We start from the raw sequence: 27,316 nt of genomic DNA on the forward strand, positions 1-27,316 counted from the left end.
TGTGTACAACTCTAGGCCTTATCAATTACTTAGCGGCAGTATTGTAATGTCGACCTTTCTGATCTTGGCTGAGTAGAAGTGACTAAGCTGGGAGCTTGGCTTAGTGCTTAGAGCTCAGTGCCTCTTCCACCTTCTCCTGCCCTCAAAGAGGCCAACTCCTTGAACAAGGTCTGAGTGAGAGAGCTCCTGTTTATGTAGCGATTATTCTGATATCCTTGGGAATTGGCCAAATCTCCTCCCAGTTTAATGTGGTAGAGTCCCTTGCCCGTTAAATATCGATCCTGTGCTTCTTTGCCTCATCCGTGAACCCCTGAGCTTTAGAGGACATGGGTTCTGTACCAATGTGCAGTGCCTTGATGGAGGCCGCTGTCTACCCACCAGTCCTCAAGTGGGTCTGCACACTCCTCTTGGGATAGTTTTGTGTAAGTGTTTTTAACAGATATTCTGGGAAGTCAAGGGCTGGATATTTTTAGTATTTTCTGCAGGATTAGGGTGTTTACTTTGTGTTCTCTGGGAATCAAAATAGAAACTAGCATTATCTTGTTGATATAAGGTGAGGGGAAGAAGGACTGATATAAGGTGAGGGGAAGAAGGACTGTGTACGTGTGTGTATGTGTTTGCGTGTGCACACACCTACGTGTGTGCATGCGTGTATAAAAGGGACAGGAAGCATAAGACAGTGCCATCTTCCTAGGCTCCAGTTGTTTTCGTGTGATGGGGCTTAGAGCGTAGCCTCATTTCTGGCATCTTTATGCATGTTTACAAGAGGCCTTTTCTTTTTCAAGTGTAGATTATTTTGGGATGCTCTGATACTCCCCTAAGAAGTTTCCCAGGCAGTTGCCAGAGTTCAGGAAGTTGTCAGCTGTCCCTTTAGCTCATTTTTAGACAGGTCCAGCTTCTTGGTGCATTGTTACTCTTCTTGGCAAGCTTTAGTCTTACTCTAGTGATCAGGAAGGGCTTTCCATCCAGGGTGTTCCTGGAGGCTAGACTTCTAGTTTCCTGCTAGGAAAGAGATGTCTGTCAGGTTAGGGGTCAGAGATACAATTGCAGCAGTTGGCTGAAGTAAGCCAGGAGCCATATATCTTAATTAGGGTACTTCTGTAAATGCCATAGGCTGTTGCTTCAGTGGTATGATTTAGAGGGTAGATAATTTAACAGAAAACTAGCCTCTACCAAGTCAACAAGCGTCTCTTCCTCATCTGGCAAGCCAACAATACCATGCACAGCTGGTTGTGGTGGTACATACCAGCACTCAGGCTGGAGGCAAAAAGATTGTGAGTTCAAAGCCACCCTGGGCTATATGGTAAGTTCCAGGCTGGCACAGACTGTGGAATGAGACTGTATCTAAAAAACAAGCCCAAACCAAAAGGAATACTGTGTGTGTGTGTGTGTGTGTGTGTGTGTGTGTGTGTTAAAAAAGAGCCCAGTGCACTTGACATACAGCTTTCTGGAGCATAGTTACACATTTATCATTTAGAAACAAACAGTGTCCAAGAGGCGCCTGGGGTGTTTTCATTTTGAAAATGCTTTAATAAGTGTTGACAACACTGTTCTGCAAAATGTAAAGGTACTATACAAATTCTTAATACAAAAAGAATAAATTAAAAGCAGATTTCTCTTTTAATTCTGCAACTTTGTCTACAACATACATCTTTTTCATTGATTACAGTTGAACAGAATCCAGTAAAATCATTTTACATGCTCTACAGTCAGTTTCAGGAGCAACCTAATCTTTTCCCCCCATTATTAAACTAGAGTCCATTTTACACAACTTGTAATAAACTATTGACATGAATGGATATGTAAAACTTTACACCTAGTTAACTAAGCAGTAATTGGTCATCTGATAGCACCTGGATGAGGTTTGCTATATTTAGAACTAAACTAATACTGAATGAAAACAACTTGGGATTTTAACAGTTTCAACACTCACCTGCATATAACAAAATAAACCAACCTGGCTCACAACATAGTCTTCTGGTTGAAACAGGCAATTTCTTACATGTACCCAAAGAATCCAATAGGGGCTTTAGATCAGACTGGGGGCTTCATAGCTCATCTTCCTTTAAAGAAATAGGGATCTGTAAAGCATTTGCAGGTGCTTGAATACAACACCTAGAGTTCACCACCACACTGACCATTTATCATGTCAGTCTCAAAGGACTAATGCTTATTATGTACATTGTATTAACTGAACACAGCTAAACAGTAAAACCTGTTTTACTTAATCTCTGTCCTCACTACCAGACTATCCTGATGGTATTCATAGCTCCCATACAATTCCTCTCTGCTCCCAAATGTATTACATTTTAGATTCTTTCTGCCTCTCTCATTGATCCAACGGAATTCAGAACTGATTTTCAAACTATGTTATAGGTCTGTGTTATAACCTGCAACTATGTAACCTTGTCTTGTTCGTTGTTTCCCTTTGGACTTTTCCTGTTGCACCATAGTTCAGTCTAATTATTCAGGCATCTCCTTTTGGGGGGGGACACTGACCCAATGTGTCACATTTCCTTTTAGGGAAGGTAGGGGGGAAAATCCCCGAATAAACCTTTTGCAGATCTGATTAACATACTAGGAGAAAGGAAAAAAAAAACCCACCAAACAAACCGATAGCCCCCATCTCTGTCAAGCCTCAGATTCGTTTTGTACCGTTACCCAGTTCCCACCAATCTACAGGGTTACCCCTGAAGTGTCCAGGCAGAGTGCTGTTTCTGAAAGTTGAATCATCAAGCCAGCCATGCCCAGCTCTGGGGTACCCAGCCTTGAATGGGCCATAGAAAAATGGCAGAGGAGGCCTAAGACCGCATGGTATGGGTGCTTCTGCCTGGTGTAAATGCCACCGCTTGGTGGCTTCCAGAGCTTTCCAAACCACTGCAGAGTAAGCAACAGGGATAGTACTTTCTGGTGTCCATTTCTTACCCTCCTCGTCTGGTGGAGTCTATTGTTCTTGGATTCACCTACACGAACAACAAGGGATTTTCTTTTGATGCCACAGCTAACTTTTAGATCTGCTTTCCCACAGAAGTACTCCTACCCTGGCTCCTCTGCCTGGATGCCTTTCCCACAGGAAGTCCTTCCAAAGGTGACCCCCACAAGCCCCACGTATAGTAACATGTACTACCTCCACGGAAACTGTCTTTTGTGCCTTCTTGGGTAACCCAGCTAAGACTGTTCACTGGTTAGTTATTATAAAACTTTGAGGCCTTTGAAGATTGATGGCTTTTTGGTTGTGTGTTAAGCATAGCTCAAAACACATGTAAACGGGCAGCTTGCATGCATGCTTTTTTTTTTCTCTTTTTTCTTTTTTTTTTTTGCCTTCTTTTTTTCCTCTTGGTATCTGTGGACAGAGGTGGTAAATCAAGGTCATGGATACTGCTGGAGGTGAATGGGCCCTTTGGGAGCTGAGTTGTCTCAACTCTGCCTGCCGGCTGGTAGACACATTTAAAAAAGCAATCTTCCTACCTAAGGGCATACTTGGGTTCTTTGACTAAGTGACATACAGGAGAGGTCCATCTGAGTTCTTTGTCACACAAGTGTTGACAAACAAAATGAGCCACGACAGTAAAACACTTGAATAGACTGCAATGTGCTTTTTCCCTTGGTTTCCCATAAAAAAGAAAATGAAACGCCTTGTACAAAGAGGAAAGGTTACACTTTTACTGGCTGTTTTCACGAGAGAGGACTACTTTTGGCAATGATCACCTTTAGCTTCTGACCAATCCCAAAAGGAAAGCAGCTTTGGGGACGTAGGCGGAGGCCCCTGTATCAGGCGGTCCTAACAGTGCCCTGCTCCTCCTTCGTGTCCAGACAGACAGATTCTGTGCCTGCCAGCCAAGCCTCCTCCGTCTTCACGGTCCCATTAGGTTCATTTGCAGGCTCTCGGGTGGGGAGAAGTGGACTAGACAGGAGATGGGTCACGACAGGACATGATTTACAGATGGTGGACTTCTCACTTGTGCTGCATAGAAGCAGTTTAGAACTGAAAAGAAATTTCACTGCAGAAACAGTGTATTCCTCTTGGCCCCTCGTATCTGTTTATTGTTGAATGTGTCGAATCTTTGGCAGCATAGAACCAATTGTGACCCTCCGATGCGTCTCCGAAGCGCTGGTCTTCTTTCTCACGCTTCCCCGTAGGTACTCTTGCAGGCTGTCTCGTTACAGAATACAGAACATGTCAGGTGTAAACTGCATATCCCCGGGAGGCATCCTCCTCTTGACGCGCTCAGTTGGCCTAAGGTGGCATGGCAGCTGGACGCAGCATCACGGTCTCTGCACACTGGTAGGTCTGTTTTCCATTCTCTACCAATGCTTCTCTTCCACAGGAATTGCATGTGTTGGCTTCCCTGACAGTTCCTGGCCTGGAGCTGTCATGGCAGAGGGAAACCACCACGGTGCCATTGAGGATTGTTGCCTGGCTCTCTGGGTAAGAGAGCCAGGGGACACACAGTGGGATCGGAACCTTCCAGAATGTCTCCTCAGTCAGGTTTTTGAGGGTGAAGGGGATATGGAGACAGGAGAAAAAAAGTGCCAAGGGCCGAAGCTGGTGCAGGTGACAGTGTGTCTGGGTAAGGCAACTGAGAGGCAGTGAGGTGACTCAGAATGGCGTGCGGCGGTCAGAAGAGGCCGGGCTGGCTCACACGAGGGTCCCGGGCTTGGCTTTTTCCTGCCCGTACCATTGGACATCAGCTAGCTCTGGATAGAGGGAGGAATCCAGGAAGCAGCTATCACTGTAGCTCCTGTGGACCCAAAGGGAGACGATGAGTTAGAAGAGAGTAGTAGAGGTGGGTCTGTGTTCAGGGTACATGTGGAGTGACGTGCCCTCCACACATGGTGAGACGTGGCAGTCTCCATGGCACTTGGTGTACGGGAGGCGTTCGGAGACCAAGATTACATAAAGGGACCTCTGAAACCTCAGGAAGTACAAGTTAACAACGGTCACGTGGTACCCTCAGAACTGCTCATGTCCAGGCCTGAGCCTGCCTATGCTGAGGTTGGCATGGGGAGTGCACTACTGGGAACTTGGAAAGTCCCATCCATGATCTCAGATGAAGCCAGCTGAGGAGCCCCTGGGGCTGTATTCCTCAGGATAACTTTCTACATGACAGTCAGCGGTTGCCTTACTGATGTAAGTCTGATGACCCAAGGGATAACTGCACTTCTGTGGTTAGTTATCACTGTCCTGGAAGAACAGTCAACACGTGAGCCTTGTTTTGTTTTTTTGTTCTTTAAGACAGGGTTTCTCTGTGCAGCCCTAGCTGTCCTGAAAGACCAGGCTGTCCTTGAACTCACAGGGATCAGCCTGCCTCTGCCTCCTGAGTGCTAGGATTAAGGTGTGACACTACCACCTGACTATGCTTTTTAAATCAATAATGTTGTTATTTTATAAAAGTATTTTAAAAAACATACAGGGACTGGGCCTGTAGCTCAGTGGTAGAAAGCATGCTTAACATATAATGGTTCTGTGCTTAATGCTCAGCACCAAAAAATAGTATAAAATAAAAATCTATTTCTCTACAGAGAAAAGTATACATGGAAGAAATTAGAAAGTTCTTTGGATAAGTATTATTAGTAGGTTAGATGGGTGCTCCTCTAACCTACTAATCCCCTACTGCCTAGGGTGATTCCTAGGAATCAGCAAGTGCTCACATAGGTGAGTGGCTACAGCCCTACTTAAAGGGAGTCCTAACTGTCCCCAAGCTACCCTTCAGTTCCCGTGCCTTGGGCCAGGGGCATACTCAGGGGATGGGTACCAGGAAGAGATGCCGACCTCTTCTAAAGAGAATCTCAAAAAGCCTCCCTGAAGACCACCAGCACTCTCACTACTGCCTGATTTGCTTACTTCTCCGGGAATACACTGAGTATTTAATACTTTGTAAATATCCCTCAGCGGACCTAGCAAAGTCCATGAAAGCTGGAAAAATCCCAAGCCATCTCCGAGTATTCTGGTCGGTTTCCATGACAGCCTTGTGCTTGGAGCACTGGAAGTCCATGAGCTTAATTCTGATGAAATGTGGCTTTAGAAGCAAAGGCAAGGCCTTAGTTAGGACACTGGTCCTGGGCGTCTTTTTATCTGTGTTTTGGGGGTAAATGAGTGGATGATGCAATTATACTCATTCTGCAAACAATGTCTTGCCACTGCGAAACTGGCTTTTGTAAATTGTGTCAAAAGAACCAAGAACTTTTAATGGGAAAGGTGGTTGGATTCTGCTGGAGACGTGCATGGCTCCAGGGAACGTTCCCTTCCTAGTGCTCTTACGCCTACCAGGGGAACACGTGACCTAGGACCGCCCATTAGGTTCTCCAGCTACACTCACTGGTTCAGAGATGGCCCTTGACTTTGAAAACATGATGTTTATTTCCTTGATGTGGGGATGGAACAGCTAGGGAGCTCGGCTCTAGCTTTGCCTCAGCTTAGCAGCTTATACACGTTCATTTGCTTAAGCTTATCGAGTTGGCGTCTCTTTCCTGTGCAGCAAATACTGGTACAGCTTCCTAGAAACTTCTAGAAGTTTGTTTCTGATACAGTGTGATGTGGGCTCAATCATAGTGTACACTGAGCACATACCAGAGGCTCTGAGAAGTCATGCGTTACTTTGTTTCACTTAGTGTCTCACACAGTATCACTGTTCACACCTCTAGAACACATGTTGGAAAACACCATCTCAAACAGCTTAATGTCATAGAACAAATCTGAATCTCTTGTATGTTGGATCCTAAATAGTCGGGAGTTAAATCACTTTTTAAAAAGCAAGTAATAACTAAATATTGAATGATGCCATATCTCCCTGTGCACTGTGAATTGAGATATGGGTTTTAACATACCAAACCAATGGGCTGGACATACTTGGTTAGTTAGTGAACAGTGCTGTAGGCCAGTGGTCATAAAGCCAGGGTAATGAGACCTCTATGTCATGACTCCGCTGGTCAGGGTGTGAGCTGCTACCCAGCAGTATTGTCTTTAGTTTATTTTGAACTGATTAAACCATATTCCCACATGAACTGTTTAAGTCTCTACTACCATCACTCAGCACATTTTAATCCCTTCATATAGGAAGAGAAAAATAACTCAAATTCGAAAATGTTGTGCCATCATTGTCTCTCAGTCCCCTCACTGCCACCAGAGGACGAGCTGTCCACCTTCCTCCCCTGCTTTCCTAATCCCCATTTGGCCAACTGTAAAAATTGTTCATGGTCTTGTCCTGTCCTGCATTCCAGGCTAAAGTGCTCCTCTCTCTTTACTACTACACGGGATTCTTTGCTCTTCTCCCAAGCCCTGCTGGGATCCACACCTGTGGTTTTTGCTCTTGGGATGGTTTCTCTGCCTTACTGTAGTTCTTCAAAGCCAGGCTCATGAAGTGTGTGTGAGAACTAAAAGGCATCTCTCGCCTCTGGGTCTTTTTTAGCATTTTGACTTAAATTTGTAGAGCACTCAATACTTCTATGTAAGCACTAAATACTTACTCGGGCCTCAATTTTGTTTTAAACAACAGTGATGCTGTTTTCATAGATACTACTTACAAACCTGGTAAACAACAAACCTCCACAACTTATTTTTTTGTTTGTATTTAAAGCTTAGAAAGTCTAACTATACTATGGTGATTTCTTCTGGGAAGGAGAATGTGGACTATTCTACATCTGATGTAAAAACACACATCCAAACACAGAGCTCCACATGTATCTAGAAATAAAACATAAAAATAATAGCTTCCACACCATTCAGACATTTCCTACTGGAAACTATGACATGGGCAGAAGCAGCACATATGCAGGACATCTGGATCACACACTCGTGGGCAGGAAGAACAAGACGTTCCCTTACAATACCTCTATTCATCAGTACTTTGGTGAGTTGGAGACTCAGACCCATCCCTGATGGGAGAGTTTTCTGTTGCTTCTCTGAACAGAGGAGAGCGGAAGGAGGAAGAGAAGAGAGTTCATGTTACATAGGAGAACCGGCACACACGATTAGTAGCTTATTAACACCCGGGAAAGACCCACTGGTTATCCGACACAGTAAGAGGCATGCAGAACTTTCAGTCTTCGTCACTGAGGGACAAGACCTCATTAGTTATGTTAGGAAGGCAGGTGGTGGCAATTTTTACCCATTGTCTTGTTTTCTTATCACATTATTCTCGAACAATTCACCATCTGGCAAAACACTGGACTTCAAGGACAGTATCTTTTTGTTTCCAGTTTGTTTCCAGCTCTCACTGGCTACATGTGATAAAGGAGGCATGTACAAGGGCTGACTTGAGTGAGTGGACGTGGGATGGATGCTTGTAAGTTTCAGAGCCTGTTTATTAGTCAAGTGATCCAGTCATATAGTTGGATCAGATAAAACTGGGTATGGCCCAGGAACTTGCCAGGGTCCACAGAGGATTCCAAGAGTCCTATTTGGATGCTATGGTTTAGCCATTAGAGGTATACAGATGTGTCACTCTTGTATAAATTAATCCAGGGAGACTCTTAGACTAAGCCAAGAAGCTGTCTGACTTCAGAGCCTACAGCTGTAGAGAGGAAGGTATGAGCAAGTGTTGTCAGTGACTTGTACTATAAACAGAGAGGTAGCTACTGGCAAAAGCCACACTGAGGAGTGGACATGAGAAACACTGTAGTTGTAGGCTGTGTGTTTTCTTAATTTGAAAAGAGTAAAGAGGCCGCATGGAGTGGTTCAGTGGGTGTCCGGTCATTGATCCTAATGGCCCGAGGGCTCATTTAAATACACCCAATGGGCCCACCCCAGAGCTTCTGATTCAGTTTTGGGTAGGCCCAAGAAGATCCCAGGTGGAGCCCAAACTGCTGACCTAAGGTCCACATTTTAGAACCTACCAGAAAAACATAAGGTATATGACTCATTGTCTCTGTCTCACTTGTAAACCCCAAAGATCTGGATCCTTCCCTTGCCAGGGAGCAGACAGAATTCCATGAAACTCATTTATGTTTGGAAAAGCTGTCAGCCTTTGTGTTCGAGTAAGCACTCAGGGTTAGCTCTCCTCTTCTCCACTAAAAGTGAAGGTTCCAGAAAAGGCCTGGTGTCAGCTCTCTGTAGATAAATGTGGAGGAGTAAAGATGCCAAGCGTGGGAGCCTGAGCAGTCAGCGGAACCAGCTGTGGGACTGTGGCTTTCTCATAATTCAGCTCACAGCTGTCAGATTTCCCCGGACATGCCCACCAATGCCCAACAGCAAAAGCTGTGGATTGAGCTGGATATGGGGCCCATTTCCAGTAACCAACAGGTGTTGACAGAATGTAACATCTGAGAGGCGTCAACAGAAGAAAGGCACGGGGTAGAAAGTGACAGTGTGCGATAAGAACAAAGCAGGATACTTGTGTCTGCTTGACCCTCTGACAGGTCAGAGCATCCTAACCGGCCACTGCTGCTTCTGCCCAAAATCCACACTTACAGCTACAAACAAAAGCTGACTTCCAGTGTCAGTTATTTTGCTGTATGCAGCCTCTCCTTAAAGGGCTCAAGGTACAGGATCCCCTTTGCTGATGGAGAACTGCTGCTTAACCTAGACAGGAGCCCTTTTTTCTCCAGATGCATCCCGATATTAAGACAGTGACCACACTGAGCAGCATGTGTGATATCTGGCTCAGGGTACTTCCTCCCACCCTTGACAATTTTGTGAGGCATTTCAAGTTGGCCTTGGAAAAACCCAACACTGCCTGGAATTGAATCCACTGCTTTGTTTGCCTTCCTACATCCCAGGAAATCACTACCTGCTTTTAAATAGAACCATGTAGAATTCATCCCCGTCAAAGACAGTAGGCCAGCTGGGGAGAAGGTGACAGCAATATGGGGAGATTCTTTTGAAAGGAAGCCTGAGCCGCCTTGGCACTCACTTGCCGATGCATCCTTCCATCCCTAGGAGCTCAGTGCTGCTGCTGGTCTTCCCAGCTAGTGCAATTGAGAGCCCAGAAGAACCAAGTCAACGCTTTGAAGGACAACTCACCCAGTCTGCCAGGTCAGGATGTGGTGGGGACTGCTTGGTGGGGTGGCCCCAATTTCACTTGACGGTGTTGAGCTTCTCTGGCTCTGAGGTAAGGCAGCTGTATGTAGTTGGTGTGGGAAAAACAGGGGAAGACAGGTGAGATGAAGGAGCTCATAACTCAGTGGCAAACCCCGTGGCAGACCTTCTATCATTGCCAGACATGGCCTTGTAGGCGGCGTCTCTGACCCCATGACATAGTGGGGAAATACCTTGGTACCCCCAAATGTATTTTCTCCTCCTAACTGCATTCCTTCATTCTGACTGAGGCCGACTGAGAATGGGAAGCCCCCGTGTTCCTGTGGTGGAGACCTGAGCACGGAGGGCTGCCTCGTGACATTTTTGACGTGGCCCTTATGTGAGGATCATGCTTTATTGTAGGAAGGGCCTCCAAAAAGTCCTCTGCTGTCTCAGATTTTCCAACTGCTACTTCAATAACCCTTAAATAAACAGAGCTTTTTTTTTTTTTTTTTTGGTTTTTCGAGACAGGGTTTCTCTGTGTAGCTTTGTGCCTTTCCTGGAGCTCACTTGGTAGCCCAGGCTGGCCTCGAACTCACAGAGATCCGCCTGGCTCTGCCTCCCGAGTGCTGGGATTAAAGGCGTGCGCCACCAACGCCCGGCTATGAACAGAGCTTTTAACAGCTCATCCAAATGTAGGTGTTCTACCATCAGTGAACACATAGAAATCTAGTTAGGAGAACTTAGCACCAAATAAATCCTACTTAAATGCATCTTTTGCATTTTGGCAGGTGGGGGGGAATCCTTTTCTTCTGTCAACCTCAGATACAATTTACTAAAATATTTAGTAATAATAACTGCCCGCTATCATTTAGTAAAGCATATCCCCATGAATGGCAATTTTGAGAGGATGAAACAATCCTATCCTTTTGCCATTGGTACTTAACCACTGGATCTAAGAGGACCAGAAGTGATCATGACCTTCTGATGCTATGCATAACGTATCCATTCTCAGAATCTTGCTGGGAAGCCAGTGGCTTGGTTTCTAAATAAATAAACAGAACAGGAGGAAGGTGTAGGACCTATAGGCTATGGTGCACCCAGGACTGCCTAGATCACTTATGGTCTAGTCTCTGGCACTTGTTTGGCGTGTATGCCCTAATGAAAAGGGCAGTGGGGATTTGGAGGCAGAATGTACTACTTCTTCCTTCCAGGCTCCAAACTACCTTTCAGATGACATGTATCCCCAGTTCTTGGTTTTATTGTACTGCTTACTATTTGTCTCAGAATCCTCCCTCTTTTTCTGCCTACTAGAGGGAAGGGTTGTAGTGGGGTTGTTTTGTTTGTTTGTTTTTACCACTCTCTAAGTGGTATGAATATACAAGTGAGCATCACTGATGTAGCAAAGGTAAATGCTAAGCTAATGTTGGTTGTTAGCATTGTTATTTCATAGAGACATTTCTTAAGGGAAAGGACAGTTCTCCCATCTTTTGCTTAATTTGGCACTGCACAGTGCTTTGGGTTCAAACTTCAGTGTGACACAGTATCAAGGATACTGAAAGCACCTTGGTGATTTCTGTGAAAAAGAAATTACTTTGTGATGGTATTATGACATCATTGGAATAGAAAAGCCAGGAGCAGCCAAGCTACCTACCTATGTAGGACAGCTGTCAGGTTCAGAGAGTAAACACTTCTTCCCCTAGGACCTCAAGATCCAGGCCCCACTTTCAACCCAGCCTTTCTTGGCAGGGTTATAACTCAGGTCTCTAACGTACTAGAATTTTTCTTCACCAGGAAAAAGGCGCACCCTTAGCAGGATAAACCCCGAGACCTGACATCACATGGCTTTCCGCCCTTAACTAGAAAGGCTAACGGAAAGCTTGCTCTGTGCCCCGGTTAAGGAAGGAAGCAACTTTAGTGGTGGCATGCGAGCCACGGGCTTCCCACATTCCACAGCAATGACTCCTTTTCTTGGCTGCAAAGTCTAGGCAACCTACAGGCTACCCAGGTCGCTGCAGTCCCGCCACTCTGCTCACCTGACGTGGCCTTGCACATCTGGGGCATCCTGGTGACCCTGCTGTGCGCCACGAAGGTGCTCTGGGAAGAGGTGCTGTACTGGGAGCCGCTGTCCGAGGAGGTGGAGCTGGTGTGTGACAGGCGGCTGTGCTCCTTGTGCGAGGCTGTGGAACGCTGGTACCACTGGCGCAGCTCGTCCGATACCGCAGCACGGCCAGAGCCTTTGTCGTGGGCGCCGTCGCGCCCCAACGAAGGAGTCCGCAGGATCTGGGAGCGCGATGGTGTAAGGCGGCCTGCGTCGCCCTCGTCGCCACCCCCGCGCCAGCTCTCTTTGAACAGACCGCCAGCTGTGTAGGAGTTGGAGGTCTTGAACTGCGCCTTGACGCTGTAGTGGCCCTCCTGGTCACTCTCCAGGCTGCGCACCACCACGGGTGTGGCACTGCCCTCAATATACAGTGGGTACTCCTTGATGCGGTACTGCGAGCTCGGCTGGCTCTGGCTGTGCAGGTACACGCCGCCGCCGCTGCCGCCCGCGCCTGCAGCCCCACTGCGTGCTGCTAGGTTGGGCATGCTGCCGGAGCTCGCCGAGCCCAGGGCGCCCGCTGCCCGCTGCCTCTGCCGCTGGCGCTGGCGCGCCTTGGATGGCGAGTCCTCAGCCAGCGTTGAGTAGTTGGCGTTCATCTGTGCCGGGTAGTAGTGCTCTGAGCTCGAATGGCTGGTGCACGAGGAGCAGTCATCCATGGGGTCCGAGCCATTGCTGCTACGAGTCCTCGGAGTGTAGAAGTCGGGGCTCCCGGTGTCATTCTCTGAGCCCAGGAGCTTGCCCTGGGACTCCAAGCTGGAGCTCCGATGCCTAAAGTGCAGTGCGAGGCTGTGCAGTCTCGTGGGACTGATGTCTACCGACCTGTGGGGAGACCGCAGGGTTAGTCTTGGGGTTCTGGGTCAAAGGGTCCCATGAAAGCCATAGGACTGGAGTGTAAAAGCCTATGAGGCTCAGGGCATCTAGCCAACGGGTTGCCCTGGAAACCCAGGTACTTCCCTAGGCCCCAGGTGAGGAAGGGAGCTAAGAGTCCCTGGAGGCAGAGCCAGGGAAGTGGAAGTACACCTAGGATTCGCGCAGGGTTTCCTCTAAAAAGTGTTGACCAAAATCAGTAACAAAATGTCTAACAGAGGCTCTACTCTGATTGAACCAAATAGTACTCTGAAATGAATGCCAATGGCTGTTTCTTATAAGGACTCTAAAATGGAACCCCTAAACATGAACGATACAAACACCTACCAGTAGTATCAAGACTTTGCCTCTGAGCCACTCTGCTCATCCACCAATATCAATCAACAAGAGATAGATAATGGTACCAAATGCTAGAACTACATATGCATATTCCTAGCGACCCACCAATATCAATCAACAAGAGATAGATAATGGTACCAAATGCTAGAACTACATATGCATATTCCTAGCGACTCCTGACTACATACATACAGGCAGAAGTACATAGCCCTTACCAGTGACCTTCCATGATCTGGCTTTACAACATTAGAAAAGGATTGTGATTCAGTGAAGCCATTTTCTGATCATTTTAAATGTATGCCTTGAGACATTAAGATGAGTCCAGAACAGATGCAGGCCTCACGAGAAAGGTCTCTGAGGAATGGGGAGCAGAGATTAGCCTGGGGTATACGAGGCTGCTGCACTTCCCACATTAACTGGGCTAGTTTTCCTGCCCTCTCTCCTACGAGGATCCTTATTAGCTCTCTCCAGGAGACTGGACAGTTGGCTGTATGAGTGTCCAGGGTAAAGTAGGCAGGATGGAATCTGACTCTAGCTCACCTGTTCTTGGGGCTACACTGTCTCCTTGTACCAAGGTGTGGACCAGAAAGGCAGGTAGTCTGAAGGCCCAGCAGACTCACCTTGTGGAGTGAACGTAGTGGGGACTCCGGACACGCAGGTCTGGGGTGGATGGCATGCTAGACTGGGAATTCCAGTGTGGGAGGCCTCGGATGGGGCTGTTCTGCAGGGAGCTGCTTACTCCTGCCTCAGTACAGCTTCCTGTACTGGGGAAACGCTTGTGGCTGCTGCAAGCAGAGGAAAGCCATGCTGGTCACATAATGTGGCACCTTTCCCCAGTGGTAGGGGCTGACTAGCGTGGGACAGTGAATCTGACTGTAGGGAAAGCTTACCCAGGACTCCAACTCTCACTGTCCCACTGGAGGGGGCTTTGTCCCCTCCACCTCTGCAGTCAGCACAGCGTATTGTTTTCCAAGAAACAAAATTCCTGTTCGGGCACCCTCTTGGGGGCTGTGTGATTATGGAAAATGGCAACAACAGAAGCAAACCTGAAATGTCTTCCAAGTCATCTCTACGATGTTGATATTAACCTAGTAATGAGCTGCTAATGTGCATCTTGCATTGCAGCAGCTTGGCTCCAGAAATCGGCTGGAAGATGGCTTAGGTTCTGCACCACCTTGGGGAGCCTCTGATTGGACTCTCCTTTGCATTCTGGAATACTGCTGGCTACAATTTCCTAATTAATTCCTGTGGAATTTAACGGCATTAGCGCCATCTGCCAACAGGTTGATTGTGAGCCAAGCCATTGGTATTTTCCCTCTGGATGACAAATCTGTACTTCTGGGAGGCTGACGGTAGAGGGCTTTGTGAGCAAAGCTGAACTACTCATCCTCTGGGAATACCGTGATGGGTGGGGCCACCTTTCGATTCTGCTCAAGCCAGCCAGAGACCTCATTTGGGTGTCCCTACCCAACTCACCTGGAATGACTGTGGGAGGAGCGTTTCTTCACCTTCTCATAAGGCTCATCTAGAGAGGACTCGCTCCACATTTTGGGCTTTAAGGGTGACTTGTCATAGTCGGTGCGGTGATAGTGCATCTGCCTGAGGCCCTCCAGGGACTGTGGGGGAGGAGGCCTGTTGTGCGAGGATGATGGTGGCCGAGGAGGAAGTCCCTTGTGCGGAGACTGTAGGGGGGATATTGTGCTGGTAACCTGAGAGTCTTCTGCATAGACAGATAAGAGGAACTGATCAGTCATCATTTCCACACACCCAGAGATTTGCCCCAGACCACATCAGCACCTTGGAGCTACACATCAAAATATGTGCGATGACCCTGCTGACCCTGCCTTGACTACAGAGCCTTAAACAGGGCAGTAAGTATCACTTTTAGTTAAGTGTGAATAAAGTCTGAATTGGAAGAATTGATCACTTCATACTAAACTGGCAAACGTAGTATTTAATGTTTTTTTTTTTTTTTAAATTGGTGCTAAGGAATGAACCCAGAGCCTCACACATGCTAAGCAAATGCTCTAGCATGGAGCTGTGCCATAATTTATGTTTGAAGAGACACTAGACAGATCTCGTTTGCTTTGGGGGGAGGAGTTAACTTTCCTGAGGATTTTATCAGCTCTGTTAATCACTGTGTCCTCAGGGTTAGAATGACAGCTGGCACCCAGTAGGTACTCAATAAATATTTGTTGGAGGAAAAAAAAATGAAAGTATATCTGTCAAGTATAATTAAATGCTGGCAGATCTGGTTCTCTACCAGCCACGCTTCCCTCACAAGCGACTTAAACTCTGTATAGTCTTTTCTGGCATATTAAATTCTGTGATACCAGGATGGAGCCCAGGGCCTCATGCATGCTAGGCAAGTGCTCTCCACAGAGCTACATCCTCAGCGCTGATCAAGGTGTTTTGGGGAAAGAGGGTCCCAGTCCCAATAAATAGCACCTACCCCTGCAATCTCTGGGGTGCAATAAATGGGCTGGATGACTTCCAAAGGAAGCAAATCCTTTTAGTCAAAGGAGACATCTAACCAGGCATAGTGACTCTTGCCTGTAATTCCAGCATTTGGTAGATGGAGACAGGCAAATCAGCAGCTCAAGGTCAGCTTCAGTTACATAGCGAGTTCAATACCATTCTGAGGTACCTAGGACCTGGTCCAGTTTGAAACAAAACAAAACAATCCCCAACCAAAAGGTGCCATCTGAGCTGGGCGGTAGCAGTGGCACACGCCTTTAATCCCAGCACTCAGGAGGCAGAGGCAGGCAGATCTCTGTGAGTTTGAGGCCAGCCTGGTCTACAGAGCGAGTTCCAGGAACAGCTCCAAAGCTTTATGGAGAAACCCTGTCTCAGAAAAACAAAACAACAACAAAAAGGGTCATCTGGAAGGAAATGAGCTATGGGCAGGCAGATAAGGAAGGAAACTAAGTAGAAATATGGAGGTGAAGGAAATGGTTATGAGCAGGAGGTGCCACTCAGCTGGGGGAGAGGGCAGAGCAAGTGAGCGAGGGAGGGAGGAAGGAATTGGAGTGAGCCTAGATAGCAAAAGACCTTGAATTCCAGATAAGGAGTTGAGATTTGGCCTAAAAGTTACAAGGAAAACTTTAACTCAAGCATAGATGTATGGGTGAAAATACTGTTTACAGGCCATCATTCTGGCAATTTTCACCCTGGGAAAAGCGACAGGAGAGACAAGGGGGGTTATGAAGAGATATGGTAATGGGAACCTGAGGTGCGGTGGCGTCGGAAGGAGATGGAATGCTCACAGGGAAGGGGGTGGGAGGCTACAGGGAAAGCCCCACCACCATTCATGAGATCCTATATCCATTTTCAACTCTTGATTTTTTTTTTCATAGCCTAATTCTCAATCCCCAAAATTCAAAGGCCAGCTATCTGCTCTGGTCTACCCCTGCTTGTCCCTCAAATCAGACAGGAGGAGTCCCTAGCAAGTGAGAGCCTCAAGTGGGAACACAGGACACAAGAGGAGGCAGTTACGGCTGTGGGGTTGTCGGAGGCCTAGGACATGGGGGCGAAGCTGTAATCACGATGTCTCCAAATTAGCTAAGGACTACATACAGCCCTGGAGACTCCTGGTGCAAAGGCACTTTGTCAACTTGTTCCTTCCTCAGCAGGCCAGGGTGGCAGAGATCAATGGTGGGACTGGGGGGGTCTCGTTTTCCAAACAGCCTTCTGTGTTCTCACGGAACACCATGTCCTCCCCATCCACTTAATGCAGCAGACAGTAAAATTCGACAATCTGATTTCTTATAGCAAGGCCAAGACAACTGGGTAACTAGCTCCCCAGGCTTTCCCCTACATCAAGAGCAATCGTTATTATTGTGGCAATTATGATGATTACTGTGACTTGGGTAGGCCTTTTATGTTTTCTGTCTCAATAGCCACTTACCACTGGCTGCCTGAGGTTTTCCTAGAGGGCAAAAAAAATTAACTGCCAGTTAATAGATTTCCATATAATTAGTGCCCTCATCGTCCAATGTTTTGGTTTAGCAACTACAGGAATAGTTTAGAAATGGTTCTAAGTTTGGAATGCTTGCTTCTGCTGAAGGGTTAGGAGGGGCTTTCAACTCTGATTTTCTAAGACCTGAGCAAGAAAATATCCTGGCAATTGCCAGATTTGAGAATTCAATAGGAAATAAACAGTTTCGAAGGTTGTCCATGTCACTAAAGGGGCATATCTTCTGTCTCAGAGAGGAGCACATAGGCCAGCTCCTTCCTGTAGCTCAGACTCTCCCAGTAGGTTCCAAGCTTTGTTGTGTAACCCAAATCAATGGCTACCTCTTTCCTTGTATGTCAGGACTGCCCAAAGGAAGATATACGTGATGAAGACTCTGCTTACATAAAAATTTCTACCTGTTTTTCCCATTTTTTTTTTTTTTTTGTGCTGAGGGCAGAACCCAGGACCTTGCATTCCGGCAAGTGCTCTAGCACTGAACTCTACTCCCAGGCCCTTGTTTGTTTTTAGACACAAGCTCTTGCTCTATTGCTCCTGTTGGCCTTGAATTTTTGATCCTCCCGTCTCTCTTTCCACCTCTCATGTGCTGGGGTTACAGGATTAAAGCTACCATGCCAGCCAAAAATATTCTTTGGCTATTATAAAAACAAAATTCCACTTCATGATTATCACTCGGGGGGTCCGGCCTTTTGGCTTATCTGGGCCATATTGGACAAACAATAATTCTCTTAGGCCATACATTTCCAGTAGTGTCCAACCCATGGCCCACAGGTTCTCAGGGCATGCATATATGTATTTTCTGTGCTACTGGAACACAAGGGCTGCAGGTTGGATAACCCTGGGAAGGAGGTGTCAATGTAGCATGCACTATGAGCCCCACAGTGACTCTTGTGGGGGGGGGGGGAGGAGCCTGCCTCTTTCCTGTCTATAGCCATTCCCAGGCTGCCTCCAGAATAATCCGGTTTAACCTGGAGTCCACTTTTAAGAGCAGGGAATGGGAAAAACCTACCATCTTCAAGAACAAGGGCATCGGAGAGGGAGCTGTCTTCACTGGCGATGTTTCCATCTAGAAGACAAAAAGTGAAAGTCTCCAGGGTTAACACATTCTGGAAACAAAGCCCTGTGTGCAGGAAAGACCAGCCTGCCTCCTCCCCCATCCTGACAACGCTCTCCCATCTTTTCTGCATCGGCAAGGAAAGAAGCCAGGAAAGAAAGACATGGTTGGGTGTTTCCTTTGACAGTCCCTGTGGTGGGTTTCGAGCACACCCTCCCCACCCCAGCTCTGCAAGGGGTCCTAGTCTTTGTGTGCTTATGCTCTTGTTCGCCAGATACTGCGGCTTAGCAACCCTAGAAAGGTGGCGGGGCCTGGTTAAGCCACATCATTGTCCTGGAGCAAACTCGGGACAAGTACCAGCCAAACCAAAGAAGTCAGCAGCTGTTAGTCAACAGATCCGAAACCAGGGGAGGGAACTTAGTTTTGCTCACATGGTAATAAATGGTTTCTCAATGAACTTAAGTCATTAGCAGAGAAAACAAGCATGCTAACTACAGACTCCATCTCTCCAAAGCTTGTTTTTATAGTCACCACCATTCAATTAAGAACATGCCTGAGAGGGCACAGTAAAACAATCCTCTCTCCCACTGGGGAAACTGAGGTACTCCCAGGAAAGAGGGGGTTTGTCTGAAGTGACTCTACTCTCTGGGAAACGTCAGCAAAGGTCCAAAGTCTTCAGATTCTGAGTGTATCGTTCAACTCTTGAGATGAAACATTTGCTGGGGATCTAAGGTGCTTACTCCCTCGCTTCTAACGCAGATGGGCCTCTGTGATGAAAACATTACTCCATTGTGGCAGCAAAGGGGAAGGCAGATTCTCGAGCAGCTAACCAAACATGGCTGGAGGCTTGCATGGGAGGGATCAGGAGCTGGCACGGGTAGTGGTTTAGATGCCAGTGCTGCCGCCAGACCCAAGAGAATAGCCTTCCTTCAGGCAGGCCTCAGAATGGGCTCCCCGAGGCCACCTGGTGAGATAGGCACCCCCAGGCTGCTCTTCCCAGCCATAGCTCTGATGGTTCTTCTAGATGTTTCCACAGAGCAGGGAAGTTCAAATGCCTCTGAGGAGGCCCTCAAAGAGGTGATGACAGAGAAGGGCTGACTCACTGTAGCCCTGTTAGGAAGCGGGGGAGAGTTCCACTTTCATGGCAAGGGACGACAGAATAAGATACAGAAAGATGGGCACTCCTGAGTTCCTAGAGCAAAAGGACGACTTTTCTGGTCAGCTCTATCCCTCCCAACTAGGAACTCACTTTCTCCCTGTTATTTGATAGATGAACTCCAAGGAGACAGAGGGCTTTGACTTTGATATCTTGTAATCTCCAATCCACCACAGCCTCCTTAGTATCCCCATGTTTTCAGGAGACAGATCTATATCTACATGTTATATATAACACAGGTTATCATTTTCCCCATTGTAAGTGTTCAGGGGCCTTCAGTACACCAACATGATTACACCACCGCACCACCACCCATCTTCTCCTTGGATTAGGGCTTTCCTTTCCCAACTAGAAACCTTGCACTCACCCATTCCCACCACCACAAAGCTCTCAGAAACCCCTGTATCAGTTCCTGTCTTCCTAGAACTAAGGTATTCTCAAGACATGTACCCTCTGGGAGAGTACTAACCTACATTACCAAGAATTCGAGGAACTAGAGGAAAGATGGTAACAGTGGGAGAAACTTGATGCTTGTTGGTGGATTTGAAGGTATTTCCTTCTAGTTTACCATCCTCACTCAACACAATGCCTGAGCCCGGATCAGAACACGCACTCCAGACAATCCACGAGGGGCAGTCTAATACTTCACACTGCAGTTCTTAGGATAAGAAGCTCCTGCTAATAGGATTGGGTAGAGGGGGACAGACGGGGGACAGGGTGGTGGCCTGAAGGACTCACTCCAATACCCTAGCTGTGCACTTTGCCTTTCTAGTCTTGGGAAAAGAGGTTCAGTTTCTGAGCACTGCAGAGTTTCAGCTATGTTGAGGCTGGGCTGGGCTAGCACAGTAACTTCCATAGTTCATGGTGACATCTGAAAAGAGAGCTGGCTCATCCCTGCAGGTTCCTCCAGGGCAATAAGTGACATGGAGGTTCTGTGTATGGTCTCTTTCATCCGTGCCTCCACATGACTTGATTATTAGGATGGACTGTCGGGCTTACCCATTCCCTTTCCTGGATGGATGGATGATAAGGTACATGGGTAAGAGGCTATTTAGATCCTGCAAGGACCTGGTTGTCGGGGAGCAGCAGGGAAGGAGTTTGTGGGTGGCACTGACCGTCAATGACTAGTGATGCCCTCTGGGTGGGTTTCTTCCCTGACTTGATGCGGTTCTCGTTGATTGCATTTTCAATCTCCTGCAGCTTTTTCAGTGCGTTCAGGTAAGAGGTTTTTCTCTGCTTCTTCAGTTTTTTGCTGACATTGGGGTCACTGGCTAGGCGGCGGGCAGCCTCGGTGATCTGGGACTGAATTGCAAACTCTCGTTCCAGACGTTCCAGCTCAGCTTCCTGTGGGAGGTAAAATCAATGCTTACAGCTTCCAAAGATCCTGCTGCCCAACAAGACCCTACCCTGCCCGCCTTTAGCTCAGTCCTCTGCTCCAGCTTTTCCGATCTTCCTTTCTCCCACCTCTACCAAGGTCTGTTGAAGACCAAGCCTTAGAGGAAATTCAGAACCCCCCATTGCTATCCTTTTCTTTCTACTTGGGGCATAAGACACAGCATGACTTCTGGAGCAGCCTTCTGTTACTGTCCTCTAGGATTTGCTCATACGTGGACCTCTCCTGATCCTCCCACGCATGCCCTCTGTCATACAATCTTTGTGTGTCTCATGTTAGGACACATCCCCACTCACCCGTGTGACTTCTGGAAGCTCTTTCTGCAAGCCCTAACTCTTCTTTTCACACTTGTGTGTTCATAAAAGCCCTTCCGGGCCCTCTAAGAGGCAAAGATGATGTGGGGGTGGGTAGTGAAACCAGTTTCCCCCTGCTCCTTGGGTAGGTGTTGGACTCTCTCCCTTCCTGCCTTCTTTTGTAATTCCCTCGTATCTCTCTCACTTCCTTTGGCCCTTCTATCAAGATGAGTCTCCCCTGTGATCTGGGCCTGGGAGAAATGAGGCTGTGATGCCAGATTTGCCCGGAAGAACCCAGAAGATAGTGCCCTGGACGGAACGTTTGCTGCTGGTCTAGTGTCCAGATGTCTCCTCTGCAGATGTATACACACTAGGGGTGGAGGCAGATCATGTATGTGTGTTATGATCTGTGGATGAATGCAGAATCCCTTTAAATATCAAGCAGTTCGTTTCTTTATTTCTTCTCTTCCCTGGTTTTTATGCTTTGGATGTAAACTAGCCCTCGTGTTTGGCTACCAGCTGCTGGCACTGGTTTAGAAAGTTGTGTAGCCTGGAGGAAGCGAGTCCCAGTTAGAAGAAGGAGGGTGACTGGGCATGTGGTGGGGTGGGAGAGGTTGGGACTGATAACTCCGCCTGCTGCCCAGCTTCTCTGTTTCCTACTGCTGCCAAGATTTTTTTGTTTTGTTTTGTTTTTTGAGACAGGGTTTCTCTGTGTAGCTTTGTGCCTTTCTTGGATCTCGCTCTGTAGACCAGGCTGGCCTCGAACTCACAGAGTTCCACCTGCCTCTGCCTCCCAAGTGCTCGGATTAAAGGCATGCACCACCACTGCCCGGCTGCTGCCAAGATTTAACAAGGCTCACCAAGTGCTCTAGCCTCCAGGCTCTCCTCCATGGTAAAATGATAGTCCTGGAAAGCACGGGCCAGGATGTCGCTCTTGTCAGGCATTTCCTCATAGTGTCAAGACAGTCAGCTGACTTACATTGGAACTACTTCATCAAAGCTGGCTCTAAGCAGCAAGAGTCACTCTGGAGCTTGAGTATCTGGTGGGTGCAAGGGCACTAGCAGCCTGGGCGCATTCTGGGAGCTCATAGGAGATATGGACTCCAATAAAGCCCATACTACATAAATCTATGATGACCACACAGTGGCTTCTCTTTCCCAGTACCCACACGTGGCCATTGGAGACCACATATCTTGCCCTAGATGATTTGCAGTTATGTTAAAGTTGGACTGACCAAACTAAGGAAGAGGAGACTGCGTGTTTCCTGGATTCCACATGTCTTCCTCTTATGGTAGCCCGACAGGGTGCCTCTGAGCACAACAGGCCAGACTGGGAGAGCAGGGAGCGGGGGTGTCTACTAAGGAAATGCTCTTTGCCTGATTTCAATGACTTTTGAGCACTCCAAGTCTAGAGGAGGCAGGAACCAGGAGTGGGAGGAAAAAGTAAGAGCTAAAAGGAACCACTTAGAGGAAGAATAAACTCCTTCCAGATCCTTCCAGTGCTGGCCACACTTGTCCTCTCAGAGGAAGAAGGATATCAACATGGACTCCTGCCCAGAGCCTTGGGACAGGGACAAAGCCTCGGCTGTAAATTTGGGCTCCCTGAAGCAGCTGTCCCTGGGCGGTTATGATAACTCTGGTCCAAGACACTGACCCTGAGATTTGCGGGCGTCCAGAACAAGTCTTGCTATTTCAACTGAGCCAAGGACAAGACTGAATGCCTTGTCTGTGGAAATGGTCATATGGCTAGGAAAGCAATAGGGGATCCAAGAGAGCTGGGGCAGCACAGAGCAAGAGGGAGCCTCTTCCTGTCCGGAGGAAGCTCTGCAGAATTCTATCTGCTTCCTCTTACGAATTTCAGAAAGATGCACAGGGGCCAGCAAGGATTTCTCAGAGCTCTGGAGTCAGCGTTCTTGAAAAGTAGGAAGGACTGCAATACAACAGTGGGAAATCCAGGCGTGGAAGGACACTCATTTAAGGTGGGGTGCTCTTCTTAAAGCTCAAGCTGTGATGACGATCCAGCTCGGGAAGACAGCTGACACATGGTGCTCTAAATCACGCCCCTCTTTTGACATCTCATCTCTATTTCCAGCAGCTGTTTGCTGAGCATCAGGCATGTGTTAAGTATCCAGTGAAATGTTCTCCTAGCTCATTTAATCCTAGTGATAACCCAGAAAACTCAGCACCAAGAACTTGAGCATAAGGAGGAGGAAGCGGCCTGATTAGGTATCACTTTGGATGAAGCATTCGGGTGTGCCCAGCAGACTTCCAGAGAATCTGTAACGACAGGCCTCAGGCATGGGCCTGAACGCATGTCCTCCGCCTTCACACTGACCCTGTTTTAGGAGACTGTCTTTCTCCAAGTTCCTTAACAAGCTAAAAGTACCTTGCTTTTCTTTCCCTTTGTGGTGGTAACTCTTCATTGTCAAGTGTCTGAGAGGGATTCCTAGACTAGGTTCACTGGAGTGGGAAGACCCTCCCTAAATGTCAGTGACACCGGTCCACAGATGGAGGAAGCGAGCGGAGCACAACGCTCATCCTTCTCTGCTTCCCGACTGCAGAGGCAGCATCACCTGCGGCCTCAAGCTCCTGGCCATGCCTCCCCACCGAGACTGCGTCCTCACCTGTGCGCCAAAGGAAACCGACCTCCCTCCCCCTTTGCCTTCCTCCGCTCTTATCAGGACATTTTATCCCCGCAACAAGACAAGTACCTAATGTACTTTGAGTCCTGAACTTGTCTTAAGTCTTCTATTTACTAGCTCATTAATCAGCAACTCCAGTCAGAAAGAAATTTGGGAAGACCTGAGGCCTGAAGGTAAACCTGGCTTTTTGTTTCTCTTCAATGAGGGCTGGATGCTTTGTCTGTTATTTTTGTCAAGACAGTATCTTACTGTGTAGTTCTGACCGTCCTGGAACTCACTCTGTAGACCAGGCTGGCCTCGAACTCACAGAGATCTGCCTGCCTCTGCCTCCCGAGTGTTGGGGTTAAAGGTGTGCACCACCGGAAACAATGAAGAAATTACGCAGAACCTAGTAGCTCCAGCAAGTGGGGCAAATAAGGATAATGCAAAAGGGATAATGGGAAAGACTCCATCACCAGAGGAACATACCTCTCCTTTAGGCAGAATTTTCTGTTCGTCTAGCTTGAAGGCTGTCCCAATTCTTCTCCGAACAATAGGTGGTTCCTCTCCTGGATCCAGGGGATATTCAACAGGCAGTTTGCCTGTGAGCTCCTGCATGTGCGGAAGAGCATTAAGAGAGGTTGTAAATCATCAGGGGACACGCTTGTCTTTGTTCCAGAACACACATCCAAAGTACAGACCTGATGATTATGTGAGACCCGTTAGCCACAGCACTATGCCTAACTAAGAGTTTATGATACAGCTGGACCTGATGGTAGAGATCTGCAGCCCAGCTGCTCAGGAAGCTGAGGTAGGAGGGTCACAAGTTCAAGACCAGGCTGGCCAACTAATGAAACCCTGTCTCAGAAGACCTCTCCAAAACAAAGCAGCCCTCCTCAAAAGGATTTGCAGATAGAGTTCAGTGGTAGCCTGCTTGCGCAGTACACATGAAGCCCTGAGTTCAATCCCCAGTGTTGGGGGGGGGGCAGGAGGAAGAGTTCACATTATGAAATTTAGCTTCTACCAAAAAAAAAAAAAAAAAAAGAGAGTGAGCAACTGAGGGCAGACGACACTCCCTCCTCTACAGAGCAGATGTGCTTTGCGCTTCCCCCTCCCCAGATAAATTTCTGTCAAGGAGATGAGCTTCTCTTGGACTTTACAGTAGTCCGTTTTCATTCGTTTGCTGATCTAGCCAGTGTCTCCTGTGAACCTACTACATGTGAAGAAAGGCTACAGTAGCAATGGACACAACTTCTCTGCATGTGGGTCAGATAATCCTTCTTGGAAACTTAAGGGGTTTTGTTGTTTTGTTTTATTTTTTGTTTTTCTCTCTTCCCAAATGAGTTTTCTTATGTGCAGTGCCATCTGTATGGCAAATGCCAGGACACTGCATTATCTAAAAAAGACTGGATATGCCAACCACCATTCGACGCTGGTCCCATACTCAGCAACAGCAGGCTGACCTTAAAGACCTGTTCAGGTGTGATGTTCAAGGCCAGTCTTGGCTACATAGTAAGACCTTGTCTTAAAAAACAAAACAAAAAGGGCTGGAGAGATGGCTCAGAGGTTAAGAGCACCAACTGCTCTTCCAGAGGTCCTGAGTTCAATTCCCAGCAACCACATGGTGGCTCACAACCATCTGTAATGAGATCTGGTGCCCTCTTCTGTATACATAATAAATAAATAAATCTTTAAAAAGACAAAACAAAAAAAACCCTAACTTTTATGTGAGAGTTTTAGTTTAAAAAACAAACAAAAAACCCTGAACAGAGGATATATCTATATCTATATCTATAATCTACCTATCTATCTATCTATCTATCTATCTATATATATATATATAAATTTGATATAGACATATCAAAGACATTCTGGAATTCTGTCATGGGCACAATGATAGTGAGTAGATGATAGATTCAACAGTGACCCTGGCCAGCATAGACGATCTGAAGGGTAGCTCAGAATTAGAAGGCTGGGCAGGAGTGTGCTACATCTGACTTGAATCAGGATCCGTTTAAGTCTGCAGCTACCCCACACTGTGGAAGCCAGATAGAATGGCAAGAAGTCACTGCCCAACACTAGAAGAGGACAGAGGACGGAGACGCCACTCTGTGCATTCAGCAGGCACATCTCTGTGAGCTCTGGCTCTCTGGCCCTCAGTCAATGCAGATGCCACAGGATGCCGCAAGGCAGGCTGTGACAAGGAAGAGCTCAGAAGTGTCCTCTTGAAATTCGTCATCCACATGGAGAACTTTTGTGCTCCGCAGTCCAGGCCTGAGTGCCCACAGCAGGAAAAGTCAGCTCACAGGAGGCCCCCCCAGCCCTTCTTCCCGTGCTGTGGCTGGCTGACTACACCAGCATGCGGGTCTATGTGGTATGTGTGTGCACAAGCAACCCCTGCCTGGGCCTCTTTTGTGTTCACAGCACTAGATATGGCTCCTTGGACCTTTTTTCCTTACGTAGGCATTTTAGAATTTAAGAACAGGATGGTCCCCCTGTTTGGATGGCTGCCTCTGCAATATTCTCTCTTTAAAAAAAAGGGGGGGGGGTTCAAGTGTTTCTCAGATTCTCATTTGTTTATTCTGTGATTTCTTACCTGTTCCCTGCTTAGGCCTTCTACAAATAACAACCTGCTAAGATTGTTATTTTAACATATCTAAATAACAAACTGTCAGGACTTCCTGTTCTGAAACGTATAAAAAGGCAGAGAGAGGTTGTTAACATTGCCATGGATTTATACCTCTAAAGTGTCTGTGCTTTCAGTCTATATTTTTAAAACGAGGCTACTGATTTTCCACCATCTGCCTGAAAGCAGCCAGGTCAAGGTCTCCATTCTCCAGCTATTCAATCTGATTTCATAGGTAACCAGAGCCGCATGGTGGGGAAGTATTTTAACACATGGCTGCCGGCCCTCTTGCTGTAGAAGACCAGAGCTCCCACACCGCCTCACTCTAGCTGCTCCCCTCCCAAGGGGTCAAACGGCACTTCCTGCTACTAGAGCCTGGAGGGTCTACGAGCAGAGAGTTAGCAGAGGCCCTCAGAGGGCCTTTATCTCACCTGTTTCCAGAGACTCGGGTGGAAATAAACACATTGTGTGCACAAAGGTCTGGCTGTGGGTTACTTCTGCCTAAGTTATATTTTCTGTTCTCAAAGTTATAGGAAGCAGGGGTTCTTGTTTTCCTTATATTGAGTTTGTGAAACTTTTATGGTACATGCTGGTCTTGCCTTGACATGTTTCTTACATGCTGTAATGAATATTCTTTGCTTGGTTTGGGAACTTCTTTTATTAAATACAAAACAAGGCTTTACAAATTATAAAAGGCAGACACCAAAACCCATACTTTTTTTTTTCTCTCTCCTTCAAGCATAGTCTTTATAAAAAATGTTGCTAATATTTACAGTATCACATAGCACATCCCCCCAGCCAGGCCCATGGTTTCCCTGATTTGCAATGGATTTGTGCTAATGTGGTTCTGCCTTGAGCGAGCTCCGGTTTAAATCAATCCAGACATAATTAAGCCAAGTTGAAATGTAATGTGATCTCACTCTACGGCCCACTGTTTC

General features: G+C 47.2%; 1 protein-coding gene across 1 annotated transcript in view; it reads right to left on the reverse strand.

Annotated features, from left to right (window-relative positions):
- Positions 1 to 1,597: 1,597 nt before the first annotated feature.
- Positions 1,598 to 27,316, reverse strand: part of Frmd4a (FERM domain containing 4A) — a 335,717-nt gene continuing 309,998 nt past the window's right edge. Inside the window, 8 exon segments of the mRNA XM_028895108.2 lie at positions 1,598 to 4,742; positions 9,962 to 10,058; positions 11,992 to 12,875; positions 13,883 to 14,047; positions 14,739 to 14,982; positions 18,245 to 18,301; positions 20,561 to 20,789; positions 24,242 to 24,364. Coding sequence (XP_028750941.1) covers positions 4,640 to 4,742; positions 9,962 to 10,058; positions 11,992 to 12,875; positions 13,883 to 14,047; positions 14,739 to 14,982; positions 18,245 to 18,301; positions 20,561 to 20,789; positions 24,242 to 24,364 — 1,902 coding nt within the window. The 3' untranslated portion in view covers positions 1,598 to 4,639.

This window comes from Peromyscus leucopus, chromosome 5, assembly GCF_004664715.2.
Source record: "Peromyscus leucopus breed LL Stock chromosome 5, UCI_PerLeu_2.1, whole genome shotgun sequence".
Taxonomy (NCBI): domain Eukaryota; kingdom Metazoa; phylum Chordata; class Mammalia; order Rodentia; family Cricetidae; genus Peromyscus; species Peromyscus leucopus.